A 16306-nucleotide genomic window follows, 5' to 3' on the forward strand; every position below is an offset into this window, starting at 1 on the left:
ACAAGAAAAAGAAAATATACATGGGGAAATAAACAGAGTGGGGGATTACAAAATACAGCTATGAACATGGCACTGCTCTTACAACTGCGCTCCACCGAAATCCCCTTGAAAAATGACTCTTTTTCTCTGAGTCTCTCAATTTCGCACACAACTCTTCGACTTCGGTAGAGCCCGGTTGTAAGACGCGTGCCGTGCTAATACAAGAATTATATAAAGGGCTCTGAAATTAAAAGTAATTAAAACTAAAACAGTCGTTTCCTCTCTGAACTTCTGCTCTCAGAGGGAAAGAGCTAGAGAGGTGAGTCACTGTGACGTCATCTCCCGTGACATTATAATGGGGGTATTTGAGTATAGAACTCAGAAGAATAGAACTGCGACAAAATAAAACTGTGAAAATATAGAACAGGAAAAAATAGAACTGAACAAAGTGGAACTACGAAAAAATGGAACTGCTACAAAACAGAACTTGACAAAATAGAACTGAACACAATGGAACTGCTACAAAATAGAACTGTTACAAAATAGAACTCTAGTTCGAATGGAGCGCGTTTGCATTCGTGACTTTTAAGACGAATTATAACCAATTTTCGAGGAGAAAAGTCGACTAAAAACACTTATTTTATGGAGATAAAGTCTTTGTCTATTTAATAGTCAACAAAAAACTGTATAAAATTATATTAGATAAGCTCGAAAAGCATTTTCAAAACCAGTGGTAGAGTTCTATTTTGTAACAGTTCTATTTTGTAACAGTTCTATTTTTGTCTGTTCTATATTTTCACAGTTTTATTTTGTCACAGTTCTATTCTTCCGAGTTCTAAACTCAAATACCCCCATTATAATTGAGAAAAATCTTCATAATATTCTGAGCGGTACTGTAGACTTCAATTTAGACTTGCAACAGGCTGTACCAGGCTGAGATTTCACAACTCTGCACTTCAAGCATTGTTCGGCCACACTGCCATTACGAACCAAAATATCTGCTCCTCTCCATTTTTATACGGTTTTTTCTGTTGAATAGTTGCGAGTTTGCCATTTTTCTGTCGAATGTCAAATCCTCCTTCAAATTCGTACATAAGTTTTCCTGCCATATATTCCCTTAAAAATTAAAAATTTCACTTGGCAATGGTTTCTTTAACAAAACTTACGATTTGAACGTTCGTTTAAGAGATTCATCCTTTTCTTCAAACTCAATTCCATCTAATAACATCTCAAAATCAAGACGTTTTACTGCTAGAGTGAAAATTGTCATTCTTGGATTATTTCCATCTATCCATCCTTTTAATACCCGATTTAAATTGTTCTCATTGAAGTAACAAACTCCAATCACTATTGTGACACAGTTGGAAGTAATAATATCTTCTTCAGTAATCCAATTGACAGGATAATTGACAGTTGAGCTTCTTGCAAACAGTCCGTTCAAATCCAAGATACCACAATTAAATTGCCGTATTTCATGAGTGTGCCTCAGATCATAACATAAATTTTGAATTGAAAATTTCATTTTTTCAAAAAAAAGATCAAAGGTATCACAATTAGTATCATCTCCAGAAAATTCACAGTATTCCAAACAAGTCTGACGCGTATTCATCCATTCTGTAATCGCTGAAATCTCTTGAAGCGATTCATTTGAGTTCAAGTAAAGAAAAGCGATGTCCCTTCGAAACAAATCACAAACATAGTCTGCCCATACTGTAACATATTTGAAACGCATCTCATTTTCATCATTAGAGAGTTGACTCCATGTTCCTCCTTTATTCATATATTTGCTTCTCTTCTTCAAATCATCAATAGAAAATTCGAAATATAGGTAATAATCCCAATAGAATAGAATTGGGTCCCGCTTCGGCTGCAAACCTAGGCCAATGTGAAACTTGTCGAATTTGATCGACTTAATGATGAATTGACATTTTTTCGAAGCTAACGAAAAATCGACTCTAAAAAAAAACATTCTTGATAAAAGGTTTTTTTAAAACTTACATCTCCAATTGATTAAAGTTTCGTAATACATTACTCAAAGGGACGGCAGGAAGTTTCAAAATAGGCATTGTTTTTGTTTCAGGAACAATATCCATCCTTGAAAGAATAGAATTGGACGAAATGTGTGGACACAATGGTATCGCAAAAAAAATCTATGTGGCTCAATAGACAGGTATGCGGGGCGTATGCGTTGCGTGTGTGCTATGAACGTGAGAATCAATTGGATCAACAATCTGTAAGAGGCGGGATTTTTGTGTTAGTCCTTGAGACAACTGCAAAAGAAAGCTCTGACAGTGTTCAATTATGCTTAATTCTGGCAGTATCGGCAAAAATAGTCCCGTATTACAAAGTATTGCATAATTTTCAGGTGTTTTTACATTCTATTTTCAGGTGTTTTTACATATCATTAGAAGATTACTCTCAGACCTAGGAGCAAGTTTTATCTTAAAACAGCAGTGTTTGTAAGTTCATCACCCAAGCGCATTAGCACGAAGACACACGAGTATGCTTGTCTCTTTTCCAGAATTTCCAAGAAAATAGAGGAAAATGGAGTCAACTCTCTAATGATGAAAATGAGATGCGTTTCAAATATGTTACAGTATGGGCAGACTATGTTTGTGATTTGTTTCGAAGGGACATCACTTTTCTTTACTTGAACTCAAATGAATCGCTTCAAGAGATTTCAGCGATTACAGAATGGATGAATACGCGTCAGACTTGTTTGGAATACTGTGAATTTTCTGGAGATGATACTAATTGTGATACCTTTGATCTTTTTTTTGAAAAAATGAAATTTTCAATTCAAAATTTATGTTATGCTATGAGGCACACTCATGAAATACGGCAGTTTAATTGTGGGATCTTGGATTTAAACGGACTGATTGCAAGTAGCTCAACTGTCAATTATCCTGTCAATTGGATTACTGAAGAAGATATTATTACTTCCAACTGTGTCACAATAGTGATTGGAGTTTGTTACTTCAATGAGAACAATTTAAATCGGGTATTAAAAGGATGGATAGATGGAAATAATCCAAGAATGACAATTTTCACTCTAGCAGTAAAACGTCTTGATTTTGAGTTGTTATTAGATGGAATTGAGTTTGAAGAAAAGGATGAATCTCTTAAACGAACGTTCGAGTCGTAAGTTTTATTAAAGAAACCATTGTCAGGGCAAATATTTAATTTTCAAGGGAATATATGGCAGGAAAACTTATGTACGAATTTGAAGGAGGATTTGACATTCGACAGAAAAATGGCAAACTCGCAACTATTCAACAGAAAAAAAAACCGTATAAAAATGGAGAGGAGCAGATATTTTGGTTCGTAATGGCAGTGTGGCCGAACAATGCTTGAAGTGCAGAGTTGTGAAATCTCAGCCTGGTACATCCCGTTGCAAGTCTAACTTGAAGTCTACAGTACCGCTTAAAATATTATGAAGATTTTTTTTCGATTATAATGTCACAGGAGATGACGTCACAATGACTCATCTCTCTAGCTCTGTCCCTCTGGCAGCAGAATTTCAGAGAGGAATTAACTGTTTTAGTTTTAATTACTTTTAATTTCAGATCTCTTTATATAATTCTCGTAGTTGTATTTTGTATTCCCCCACTCTGTTTATTTCCCCATGTATATTTTATTTTTCTTGTACAGTTATATTTCTCTCGGCACCCTTAATAAACCCACTTCTTGTAATATCTGTATGCTATATGAGTTGGAATGAAAACAAGGAATGAAGTGATGAACTCCGCAGGAGCACCACATCATACATTGAGGTCCCTAATAGCCTGAGAAGACTAAAATGAAAGAAATGAAGCTAAAATGAAGGAATGAATTTAAAACTCATTTTTGATTGTGCCTCGGACTGTCTTTCAATTTGAATCTTCTAAGCCCAATCCTTTCCTGAAATTTGAATTATCAGATGAGAAGAAATGCAGTATAGTGTTGTGGGAAGCACACTTACAATTGAATGCTTGGTTTAATTTAAATATTTTAAAACTTTAAATGAAAACGAACAATTTATTCTCAAACGTTTAAATATTCATGAATTACACCGTAGTTTTTCTTTTGATTATCATCTCAGTATCATATTCAGTAGCACATTTCTTCATTGTTTACAGTCCGAAGTTCCATTGATTTTATATTGAATATAGCTGGACCGAATTCAATAGATTTATCATGAAGAAGGACAAGTGAGAATGAACGAGCACCAATATCCAGTGGGAACATCACCTGAAAAAGTGTTAAAATTGTGATATTTATAAACAAATACTACCTGTTTATCTGATGAATCAAGTACTCGAGGTCCACTCAATTCGTGACATAAAGTAGGATCACTTGTGACATCTGGACATAAAAGAACACGCGAACCAAACGTTGATTGAGAAAGAGTTATAGTTAAAATGGATGGATATGCAAGATCAAATGTCGGACTGAGAAGAACTGCACGAATTCCTCCTCCGTTTAACGTTACACTCGCTCCGTTCGCTGTCTTCAATACAGGAACATCTCCTGCTTTTTCAACAATTGTCTCATAATTACAAAATGTGTCTGAAAATAGAGAATTTGAATAGTTTTAGATTGTTTGAATTGATTAACCTTTGAAGTTGCAAATTAACTGATCGCATACAGTTTGTTCGGCTGTTTTCAACGGACAAAAATCTCCAGAAGTGGAAATTTTATTGATTAAAACTACAGCATCATCTCGCGAAGAAGCTTCGATTGAAACATAAAATGGAGTTGTCGATGAGACTCCAATTGAGATTTTTCCATTGGTTTGATTCCCGTCTACACATTGTTCGAGGGCGCATATTCTGACTTGAGCGTCTTCTGATCTGGAAATAATGCTATTTTTTATTACTCGAATACTTGATTACCTCATATACTCAACATCGATTCTTCCATTATACGAGCACGGAACCATTCTAGATCTCAAATTGGATACTGTCGCATTTTGCATTAAGAAGACTGCAACGTTTCCTTTGACTCCTTTTGGAATTGGAAACACATCAGAATCACGTGGCATCACTCCATATTTGACAACTCCATCGTAATTGACCCATTGACTACAGTAATCCTTTGTGAAGTCGCAATTGAGGGATAAATCATATGGAACATAACGACCATTTCCAGGTTGGAGACCAAATATGTGTTGGATCTAGAATAAAGACAAGCATATTATACTAATTAGGTATTGGGAAAACGTACAATCGGTGGGCTGATAGTTGTGACAATTGGTGGAGCAGGTTCCGTACAAAGGAGTCCGAGAACTTTAAGTTCAGAAATAGCAAGTAGTCCAAATGTGCTCTCATCGAATGCAATTATTCCGACAGTGAATTTAAATGGTTGTGAATAGGAGTCAAGATCAATTGTAATCGGTCCTGGGCTATCATTTGGTTCAAGATATGCACAACTCAATGCAACTCCATCTTCATCAACTGCACATATTTCAGCTTGTGTTCCAGTTTTCATCCAATATCTGTAATTAATTCGGAATCAGAACTTATCATTTAGAGAAAATTACTTTAGAGAAAGACTCGTTGTTCTTTGTGAACATGGAATAACTTGACTTGTAAGACTGGAATACGGTCGAGGAGAGAACGAATCAACAGCAAGAAATAGGAAAGAAGAGTTCGGATGCGATTGATTTGCAGTTATCTCAAAATTTTATAAATTTTAATTTAAAATAAAAAGTTGTATCTCACTTCGAACATATCCACCCATCTGTCAATTGATCTACCAACTCTCCATTCACTTAATATAGATTTTGCCATATTTCCCCATCGACAAGACCTCAATGGCCTTTCACAACTGAGATCAGTCATTCGAACGAGTGGACTGTTATCATATGGAGGGATTCGAAGTGAAGAAAATGATGATGGAAATGCTTAAAATTGATTGATTTCAATGAAAAAGAAAGTAAAATCCTTACGAGATTGCTGACAAATCTTTCCATGATATCTGATATGATCTATAATTGCAAGACTTCCAACAGTGTTATCCTTCAGATCGAATGCTCGAATACCAATTCGAAATGGTTCTTTTATCGGAGGGATTTCCACTCGACATTCTTCATTCGCTGCTCCCAAAAAATCACATTTCATCTTCGGTCTCATCAGTACTTGTAAATGTCTTCTTCGATTCATTGCACGCAGAATTATGACTTCAACTTGAGCATTATTATACAACCAAAAACTGTAATTCTCTTCTTTTGAACTATTAAACTACTTCTGTAATATATCTGACCTGAAAGTTAAATTAGCGAATCCCTTTTGACACGCAATCGGAGCACTGCTTATCACTGCTCCGTTCGCATTTTTTGTTGTGTTTCCAGCAATTATGAAGTGTTCTCCTTTCGGAATACTCGGATTTCCTGGTTGAATTTGGACTGGGAACGTTTTTTCATCGCTTTTCTGTAAGTTAAAATGTAGAACTGTGATTGCATCTATTTATTGTCGAATTGCCCCGGAATACTGTACCTACAGTAATCTTATCGAAGAAACATAAAACTTTAAGAAAAAAAAATCTGCGAACCTTGAAATACCACCAATCACTTGTATCCAACAGGTTATCAGTTGGAGCATTTCTCCATAAACATTCTGTTTCAAAATCACAATTCAACTCATCAGGTGACTCAATATAAGTGGCAAAACCAACGGCTTCTGGAATAAATGAAAATGAATTGAAAGAAGGAAAATTAGTGTCTTCATTTGATACCTTCAACTGGAATTTCTCCATTGTTATCTGGTTTTATTCCGAGATATAAATCTAAATACCGTAACTCTTTCTGAAATTGCGGATGACATGCTTCAATAGTTGGTATAAATAAAAGTAGAATAGAGAATTTCCAGAAGGTTCTGGAAATCATTATGAGAAAATCAATTGAAATGACTATCAGTAGAGAGAACAATGGCAGACGGCAGGATGAATAGGGCGAGGAACGAAAAGCGAACCGGATTCAGTGATTGATATGAATGCGTAGTGTGGACGGGTTCGTCTCTTGTCATCGGATTTACAACCTGGCATTTTAGATCAATCAATAATTTATTCGAATTACTATTACAAAAAAGAAAACAACAAAGATTCGACTCGGTATCACAGAGTTATGGTTTGAACGAAATGAAGCGGGTATATTGAGAAACAAAACATATTATATGCGATAAATTTAAATATTTTACATGAAACCTATGATGTTAAAAGAAATATGGGAACTCTATATGTTTATGAAAGAATTACCCCCTTGAAACCCGATTTAAATATTTCTCTATTCGTCTTCATCATCTGTCACTGGCTGTCCAAGAGATTTGAGACGACGTCGATAAACTGACATTTTATTGTGTTGATCAGCAAGAAGCATCAAAAGTTCTTCTTGTTCTTGTTTTAGTTTTACTAACTCATCGTCAGATTTCTGAAATTAACGAATGTTTGAGTTGAAGCTGGTTTCTTAAATTTACCTGATCTCCGTTCTCTACCACTCCGTTTGAAGGCGGTTGAGAATTCACTATAGCTATCTTTGAAGTCAGTTCTGATATCGAAGCATCTGCTTTAACGAGTCGTTCTCGGAGTTGCGCATTTTCTGCAGTGTAGTGCAAAATCTGAAAAAGACAAGGACATGATTCAATAACATATTTGTAAGTATTTACCGTTTGAGACTGTTGTTCAAATGCTTGATAACCGTATCCAAGTTGTTGCTCTAATTCGGCTACTTGTTGCTGCAACTGAGTAACTCCAACTTCAGCAGCATTCGGAACTTGAGCGAGTTGATAGTTTTGCCACTGTTGTGCCCATTGTTTATATCTTTCTGCTTCTGCGTACCATTGTTGAGTTAATCTTTGTGCTTCAGCTAACTGACTGTTCAACACTTCAGTTTGTGTTTTGAAACTGGTCGATTCTTCTAGTTTAATTCGTAGTTGCTCCAATTCTCTCTCGGTCTCTTTATTCTGAGCTTCAGATGTCAATTTCTCAATTTCTGTACTCATCTTCTTATTTTCTTGTTTCAATTGTGCAATATCTCCATCCTGCCGTTTTATGAGTTCTTTGAACGATTGAATTATACTGTCATTGCTGGATCCGTTAAATTCTCCATTCGGTTTCAACTGCTTAGCCAATGTTCCTTCAAGTGATTTGAACAGTTTCACAAAATTGAAATCAAGGAAAAGGTTGTTCTTATTATTTTCTGATGGTTGTTGTTTTTGTGCGGCTCTTACAAATTGTTCAGTTCGTGATAATCCTTCCAATGCCGAAAGAACAACTTCTTTTCCAACTCTTCTTGAAATCAGAGTTTCTATTGAAGTTCTGACATCTTTCTCTTGAATATTCTTGAGACATGAAAGCAGAACAAAAGCCATCAAACCACGAAGAGCCTGTTGTTCACTTTCTGATCCTTCTCCACATTCGTCCACTGAAAACTGAAAACTATTATGAAAAGATGTAACAAAAATTACCGATGTTGGTTGTTAAATAGAGAAGATTGTCCTCTTTCGCCATAAAAGCAGAAACAGCCATTGGGCAATTTTGAAGCCAAACTCCCAAAAGCATTAGTAAACCAGCTCTTGTTTGTGGTCGACGATTTCCAGCAGAAATCAAGAGTTGTGAAACATGATCCAGTAAACTCAATTCTGGCTGTTGATCAGCAACGACAGTGAGTTTGACACGAAGCAGTTGCTCACTGAAAAAACGGTTCAATTTTTAAATCAGTTTGAAAACATTTACCATAAGTGATCAACATCATAAAGACAGTGCATGAGAGTTACACATCCAAACCATGCTTGAACAGATTCCGCCGAAGATATGGCCTGCATAATTAGTGCTCCAGTGGTTAGAGTATTTTGGTTTTGTGAATTCGGTAAAAGTGTTTCGATTATTCGAGTTTTTCCGAATTCGTTATCGAACAAGTAAGACAAGAAGCAGTAGAATACGGCGCACCGCAGTTTGTACGTTTGCTTTTCAGCTGTCATAGATATAAGAAGAACAACAAGTGATGATCTCGGTGCATCTTCTCCATTGTCCAGAACAGTACTAGCGAAAAGTTCTTGGTTTGTGTAGTTACCACGGATTGCCTCTGCCACGACAATGATTGATTCAGTGAGAATCTGAAATCAGATACAAATTAAATATGAATTTATTTCCAACCCTTACCTCAACAGAGGCGCCAATTTCTGATAAAAGGACACGGATGAGTTCTTCAAGGATTTCTGTAAATAACACTTTTGTTAATAATTTCTTGCTATATTTCGTACTAGTTTGATTCAAAACTTTTTGAGCAGCATGTGTGTTTTGACTGTTGTTATCAGGACTGACAAGAGTACGGATTATTTGAAGAAGGAATATAACATTAGCAGTCCGTTGCTTTGGCCATTCTGCACTATCTACATCAACTTCTTCAGTTTCTTCATGTCCGTACAAAAATGTGTGCAAAATACCACCGAGCCGAGCTACTAACCTGTAAAGTATTTAAGGAATGTGAAAACTCGATAAACAAAGAACACTCACTGATTTTCTCTGAAGAGTTGTTGGTTCATGGAGTTTTTGCGGAGCAAGTTTAGCATTACAAACAAGCAATCCTCGATTACAATACCTGTAAAAATAGAAAGTTTCGGTTTCCATGTGAGCATAAACTAACTATCAAGAGGCTCTGTTTCGATGATGTTAAGAAGATCATTGAATATATTATCGTAAGCAAGCAATTGTTGTATTTGTGAGTTTGCCCTACTCAATTCACAAATCATCAGAATAGCTTCGTTTCTGATCACTTCACGATTGTCATGAATAATATCTACCAGTTTGGAAAGTCCAGCTGGTTGTTGAAGAATGGCATTTTGTACTTCTGTACCTCGGTGGCGTAGTAAATTGGAAAGTAGTTGAACTGAAGTTCTGAAAAAATGATTTAATTATTATAAATTCAAAAAATTTCGAACCTCCTAACTCCAAAATCAAATTGATCAACCGCAGCCAAAACAGAAGCGATGAATCCTTTTCTTTTGATCATCATTTCCGCTAAACGTTCTCCTAATTCATCAGATTCAGAGGAGTCATCATCTGCTGATAAGACTGTAGCTAGTGTATCGAGAACAAGAGTCATAGTTTCCGAATTCAATCGATCTGTTTCGAGTACATCAATGTAGGCATTCATACCCATCGTTCCAACAGCTAGACGGTATTGCTTAAAAGTTGAAAATTATATTCAGGGCAATAACAATAATGAAGTTACCTTTGCAACACCTTTCAGAGCTCTGAGCGCATCTCTACGATCTTCTGGAGCACTGCATGTCTCCACTCGTTCTACAAGCGTCTCTACAAACTCAGCTCCATTGTCTTCGTCGTCATCTGGTTGTCCACCGCCGAAAAAGTTCCGAAACAGCGACATCTGAAAAATGAACACGTGGAGTGGAGAACAGAGGAAGAGTAGCGTTTCTTCGTAAGCAGTATGAAAATCGATACTGTGTTCATGTTGAATATATTCTTTTTTCTAAATTTTTATTTAAATTTAAATCTAAAATTTTTAGCGGAAAGAAGAAAGAAGAAAGGGAAAAATAAGATGAAACCTGTCGTGGAATTTGTGGATGAGTTCTCAGTGGAGCGCGCTTGTTCCGACGTTTTGCCTGTTGGATGTTTCTTTTTTTGGCATGAAGACGGCCACGAACATGATTCTGAAAATTATGTAGAAGTGTTACTAAGTTCATACACAAGAACTGAAATCGAGTTTGGCAGTCCTAAGACTGTATAAATCAAGAGTTGATCATGTAAATAATATCAGTCCAGTTTAATCACAAACAAGTAAATTTATAGATCTCAGATTACAGACAAAACCAAACTATCTGTCAGATAAATCAGATAAAGTGTGAAGATTTAGTAATCATTAGCTGAAACTATAAATAGAATTACCTGTGGTAGATTGAAGAACGCATTGGATATAGTTGTATCACTGGAAAATGATCTGACTGATAGAGTGGATCCTGTGAATGAAGACGTCGAATAAGCGAACATTTCGAAATTGATGGAAAGTTTACTCGATTGCTCAGTGAGTGGAAAAGTGTAATGTATGAGAGAAGAGAAGAAGACAAGAAGAGTTGGCTGATCGGAGAGAAAAGAGAAATTGAGGGAGAAGAGGAACGATGACAAGTAGCACTAACACTCCATCTGCATACTGTCCGAAATGTTTTGATTATGGGAGAAGTTGGAAGATATAATGATTTATGCTATGTTGAGACGTGCCCATAGATGAATAGAGGAATGTTCAGAACGTGGGAAGTTTCTCTTTTGGAAATATCAGAGGGTACTGTATGAATGACATGGAAGAGTAATACTTATGAAAGAGTACTCTGCTGAAAAATTAAAATGCTGATGGAACAAACTATTTTTCCAGAAGAATAAACAATATCCACGGAATCTGTAAAATTAGATAGCTGGGAATCCAAAAATATTTGTGTTGCTCTTTTTAATTTAAACAATAATCTCATCACTCAGATTCAGTACTTTCCTTCTTTTCCATCTCTACCCTGATCCTATTCATATTCCTGATCCATCCGATTCTTTCCTTCTTTTTCTATGTCTTACTGTATTCGTCAACTGCATGCTAAGTGGGCGGAGTCTACGAAAGCCCGATTTCTCACCCAAAAAGGCCTTCAATCGTTTCGCCATTTCGCTGATTTTTCATCCGATGCTCAAGTTCTCGATCGACGTCCTTCTTTCCACGTCTCCATGTCGTTCGTCTGGAATTTTTCCGTTTCCAGCCAATCCATCTTTATTCGCAGACTCCTCGTCAGGTAGAGGTTCTTACGAAAGATTATTGTGAATACTCTGGTTCAGAATTAGAAAATAAATAAGTTTTGAATTTCAAAGGCATCTGAAAACCATCGTTCTAAATGTTAAGTGTTACGATATGGATTACGGTAGCTCTAGTCGAAAAAAGTCTCCGTATCGGTCCTTTTTGCATTCTGAACACGCAGATTGCACTCTTTTTCTCATTAAATTGAGTTTTTCCAGTTCCTAATCTCTCTTTGACTCATCCCTACTTCAAACTTTGCAGGTGAAGATGAATCGAATCGAAAAAAGTTTCCATGTGAAATATGTGGAAAACAGTTCAATGCACATTACAATTTGACTCGTCATATGCCAGTTCATACAGGAGAACGTCCATTTGTTTGTAAAGTAAGCCACTTCTAAAACTACTTCTTACCGAAATCTTTAATATTTTAGGTATGCGGAAAAGCATTTCGTCAAGCTTCAACTCTCTGCCGTCACAAAATTATTCACACTGACAGTAAACCTCATAAGGTATTCAGAAGAGAGAGAGAAGGTGTCGTCTCTAATCCTGTAACAGGAATAGAGAAGTGGCCCAAAAGGGATTAGATTCCATTCAGTCATTTCTCATCCGATTATTTCTACAGTATCCCCCATTTATTATTTGAATTTTGCAGTGCAAAACATGTGGAAAATGTTTCAATCGGTCGTCAACACTCAACACTCATGTGAGGATACATCAAGGTAATATTAAGAAAATATTTTGGATTTTTGAAATAAAAACTAAATGCTAGTTCAGGATTCAAACCGTTCGTTTGTGAAGTTTGTGGAAAGGGATTTCATCAGAACGGAAATTACAAAAATCATCGATTGACGCATGAAGAGACCAAAAAGTTCTCTTGTACAATTTGCAACAGGGTATGTTTTTTCTCTTTCTCTGAAAATCAGCGTATAGATTTTCAGGCATTCCATCAATCATATAATCTTGCGTTTCATATGTTCACCCACGAAGAACATAAACCATTCACTTGTCAAGTATGTTCTAAAGGATTCTGCCGCAACTTTGATCTAAAAAAGCATCTTCGTAAAATGCATTCAACTTCCATGAATCCACTGACTCCATAAACTTTTCTATAAGTGTTTCTTTGATCTATCCGACATGGTACTTCCCAAAAAAAACAGAAATACCGAGACAAGGCTATATGAAACTTAGCGCGTCTTTCTTTTTATTAGTTTCATGTTCACGCACCAATGAGTATGGAAAAAGTACTGTATCGGGGAGGGAGAGCAGTGCTTACAAATGACATTAGCCACGGGGCATTGAACACCAAAAAGTGACAAAGGTTGGTGTTCCGTTCGCGCGCTGCTAGTCACAGTTCTTTTCATATATCAACTTTTATGTCATAAACCGTAACAGAAAAAAATGTGGGTGAAATGAATGAAATCTATATACAGACGGAAAATTATGCAAGCATAAGCATCTTATGCTCGATATATATCACATTATTTACAACGTAAACGTGGTTCTTCTTGAATGTTGTTAATTGATAGAACCTTGCGAAAACCTCGTTTTGTAGTACCTGGAAAAAATAAATGAACTATAGAAAAATGCGAAAAAGAATTACTTTTTGATGAGTGCATCCAATGAGTACTTTCTTTCAAAGAAATCCGAAAGAGTTGATTCAGCCATGATTGAGGCCAATATCTGTTCAAGATTCACTCTCCATTCATCATCCGCCATGCTGAAACTACTTAAAATTTGAGTTTCTTTTCCAGAATAGTAAAACCAACCATGTTTGCATATCTCCTATTCTCTTTCTTTGAACTTCAATTGGATCAATCTTTCTATCTTCCTCAAATTCGTCAGTATTATTTTCCTCTTCAGGTCCTTTCAATGTTTCATCTAAATCCTGCATTGCATCTGCAATCTGGGCTTCCAACTTCGCTTGTAATTCTCGATGTGTTTCTCCGAGTTGAAGAAGAAGTGTACCAGTGACTGCTAATGAATGAAATACTGATTGTTCTGTTTCTTTTCCACTGAGCATATCATAAAATGTCTTCCATAATTGAATGAACTGAATTTGACTCATAGCTGGAAGCATTTTCATTTCTAATTTTGTAGATGTGCAGTCTGGCGAAGAGAGTGTTTTTGTTCTCAGTTGTTTCATCTTTTCAATTGATTCATCGACCACCGAATAGGATTCTGAAAAGAAAAACATGTGTATTAAACTGATAGATTAGCTAGTTGCAGTAAGTTCTAACCCTCACTAGCGACATCAGCTACTTGAATTCGATCCGTACCAGTTTCAGATGGGCATGATCCGATTGATTTGGCAGCTATCATATCAATAAGTGATTCGGCATCAGAAGCACGTTCTTCTACATTACCAGAGATCATAACGGCACTAGAAGTACTGCATCTGGTCTGAAAATCGTTTGTTATAAGTTCAGCTCAGCAAGTAAACTGTCTCGAATGAGAAATAACGAAATAATACAATTAAAGATGCTCTCACCCGATATGAATCAGCAAGTTCCTGATCAGATGATTGTCGTGGAATGTCCACCGAATATGATCTTTTCTCTTGGAACGGGCAGGCAGTCTTTTTCGGTGTACCAAGAAGATCGGTAGCTTCCATTGCAAGTTCTGGTTCTCCGTCATTTCGATCCGGCGAGCTCTCTTCACTAGCATCCAGTCCATCCAAATCAGACATATTGAAAGCAGGAGGCAAGTGACATTTATAGAAGAGTGCAAGTTTTTCTGTTGCTTCTCCTCGAAGAAGAATTGAAAGATTTATGGCCAGGTCACGGAAAGTAAGCAGTCCATTGTCGGAAATATCGAGAAGACGAAAAACTCGAATGATAAAAATGTTGGTCACGGGCCAAGGTAGCAGACGTGGGAATACTTCCGAAAATAGATCATAGTCCAATCTTAAAAATATACTTCTTAAAACAATTTCGTTCAGATATGAGCTCTCTCCCACCTATACTGGGACTGTGCACATGGATCAGGTCGAGGTCTCTCTGTCACCGCAGCCATTTTTCCCCTTGCTGATACTCCAAGTCTGTGTCTCCATGATAATAGATGTTCCTCCTGCAATAAGTGACGTTTATAGGATGAAAGTTCACGAGATCGGAGATAACGCATACACCTATTGTTCTAACTAAACCTGCGCGAATAAGCTTCACTTTTCCATTTCATTCATATCATTCCGTTTCACCGAACCGAGTTTCTTACCTTTTTCTAATTGACATATGCTAGCGGAAACTAATGGATGTGTTCAGACTACATAAATATGTTATCTTTTATTAAATCCACTGTTTCGTTTGAGAATTGTGACGTAAAATATTCAGGAATGTATATATTTCCCTCATAATTTGCCTCTAACTTTTTTTCTTTTCCTTCTTTGATCATTTACCGTTTCCGACATCTTTTTTATTCCTATATGTACGTCTATTTATACATCCTCTAAATGCCCCAATTTCTTCATCAAAATTCCTTCTTAGAAAAGTACATCTGCTTATCAACGCTATCAAAAAACTTGTGTCACACCGGACCGGCTATTGCTGTCTCGTCTCTCCACACTTTCACTACGTGTGACCCGTATTTTGGTGGCCAACAATGCATTCATTTATTCACTCTGTTCTCATCATGATGTTCCTCAACTCATTTGTTCTATTCGTTGCTGCATGCATGAAGACGATTCCTGCTGAAGCTGTTGGTATTGCTGGCCAACTTGATAACGCTCCTCTGCGAAGAATGCCAGTTCTCAATACTCAAAATGATTATTCTGCTCATATTCAACAATTTCGACAAGCAAAAACCTTTCCCTCTCCATCACCCACTGAACCTATTCCTTCTGCCTCTTCAGTGGCCCCAGCTTCTTCAGACAGCGACGATTTCTCAGTTTCTGATAAATCAATTGAAACTTTGAGAACCTCCAATAGAGAGTCTTTGAAGAAGAAGAATGCAAGGACATTTGCTGTTAAAACAGACACGAGAAGTGAAAATTCGGGAAATCAGCAGGAGGTTAATCATCCAGAACCGGCCGTATCTCATCGAGATGATAACAACAATGTACACGATGACCGTGATTTGTTCGAAGCACTTCAAGTTGAAAAGCCAGGTTAAATTTCTTATTTTGAACAAAACTTTGAAAAATATTTCAGACATTTGCGGCTCTTGTCCACCAATTTGGATGAAGAACACAGCCGAAATGAAAGAAATTTGTTCAAATCATGAATCTGTTTCCTCATTTTTCTCGATGACACTTGACAAGAGAGATGCTCAAAATGTCGTTGATACCAGTGACTTGAAAGAATGTACAAGAACAATCACTTGCACAGAACCACATATGCTTGTCAAGTAAGTATTCCATAAATCGTACAGTACATGTATTGGAATTTCAGATGGCACGAATCGGAGCTATGTGATGTACATGCTCCATATACAGGATCTCTCGTGACTGATACATCCAATACATTCATTTACAAATGCAATGGAACTCAATGGACATTACACGGATTCCCACTTTCAAGTGTTGTCTGTGCAGTCAGTTCTAATTGATTCGCGTCAAATTCAATTCCTTAT

At 36.6% G+C, this 16306-nt stretch overlaps 7 protein-coding genes across 7 annotated transcripts; 3 read left to right on the top strand and 4 right to left on the bottom strand.

Annotated features, from left to right (window-relative positions):
- Positions 1–935: 935 nt before the first annotated feature.
- GCK72_014552 (uncharacterized protein) lies at positions 936–2072 on the bottom strand (the record flags this gene model as incomplete). The annotated part of the gene is made up of 3 exons (XM_053730342.1): positions 936–1095; positions 1146–1934; positions 1978–2072. The coding sequence occupies 3 exons, from the start codon at positions 2070–2072 to the stop codon at positions 936–938; spliced, it is 1044 nt and encodes a 347-aa protein (XP_053585114.1).
- Positions 2073–2797: 725 nt separating this feature from the next.
- Positions 2798–3333, top strand: GCK72_014553 (uncharacterized protein; the record flags this gene model as incomplete). Its single annotated transcript, XM_003108215.2, has 2 exons — positions 2798–3120; positions 3171–3333. The coding sequence occupies 2 exons, from the start codon at positions 2798–2800 to the stop codon at positions 3331–3333; spliced, it is 486 nt and encodes a 161-aa protein (XP_003108263.2).
- A 735-nt stretch (positions 3334–4068) lies between these two features.
- On the bottom strand, positions 4069–6844 carry GCK72_014554 (uncharacterized protein; the record flags this gene model as incomplete). Its single annotated transcript, XM_053730343.1, has 11 exons — positions 4069–4209; positions 4253–4527; positions 4576–4811; positions 4854–5134; positions 5185–5455; positions 5501–5634; positions 5682–5863; positions 5909–6171; positions 6223–6389; positions 6511–6638; positions 6694–6844. The coding sequence occupies 11 exons, from the start codon at positions 6842–6844 to the stop codon at positions 4069–4071; spliced, it is 2229 nt and encodes a 742-aa protein (XP_053585115.1).
- Positions 6845–7240: 396 nt separating this feature from the next.
- GCK72_014555 (uncharacterized protein) lies at positions 7241–10962 on the bottom strand (the record flags this gene model as incomplete). The annotated part of the gene is made up of 13 exons (XM_053730344.1): positions 7241–7384; positions 7431–7571; positions 7620–8377; positions 8421–8644; positions 8689–9068; positions 9115–9170; positions 9216–9418; positions 9469–9553; positions 9599–9849; positions 9894–10138; positions 10187–10444; positions 10521–10625; positions 10861–10962. The coding sequence occupies 13 exons, from the start codon at positions 10960–10962 to the stop codon at positions 7241–7243; spliced, it is 2952 nt and encodes a 983-aa protein (XP_053585116.1).
- Positions 10963–11635: 673 nt separating this feature from the next.
- Positions 11636–12843, top strand: GCK72_014556 (uncharacterized protein; the record flags this gene model as incomplete). Its single annotated transcript, XM_003108319.2, has 6 exons — positions 11636–11741; positions 12005–12126; positions 12175–12252; positions 12396–12462; positions 12518–12636; positions 12682–12843. 6 exons carry the CDS (start codon positions 11636–11638, stop codon positions 12841–12843), a joined length of 654 nt encoding a protein of 217 aa, XP_003108367.2.
- A 496-nt stretch (positions 12844–13339) lies between these two features.
- GCK72_014557 (uncharacterized protein) lies at positions 13340–14755 on the bottom strand (the record flags this gene model as incomplete). Its single annotated transcript, XM_053730345.1, has 5 exons — positions 13340–13460; positions 13510–13921; positions 13981–14143; positions 14232–14646; positions 14700–14755. 5 exons carry the CDS (start codon positions 14753–14755, stop codon positions 13340–13342), a joined length of 1167 nt encoding a protein of 388 aa, XP_053585117.1.
- Positions 14756–15367: 612 nt separating this feature from the next.
- On the top strand, positions 15368–16282 carry GCK72_014558 (uncharacterized protein; the record flags this gene model as incomplete). Its single annotated transcript, XM_003108095.2, has 3 exons — positions 15368–15842; positions 15886–16081; positions 16126–16282. The coding sequence occupies 3 exons, from the start codon at positions 15368–15370 to the stop codon at positions 16280–16282; spliced, it is 828 nt and encodes a 275-aa protein (XP_003108143.2).
- Positions 16283–16306: the final 24 nt, after the last annotated feature.

Source organism: Caenorhabditis remanei, chromosome IV, assembly GCF_010183535.1.
Source record: "Caenorhabditis remanei strain PX506 chromosome IV, whole genome shotgun sequence".
Lineage (NCBI taxonomy): Eukaryota > Metazoa > Nematoda > Chromadorea > Rhabditida > Rhabditidae > Caenorhabditis > Caenorhabditis remanei.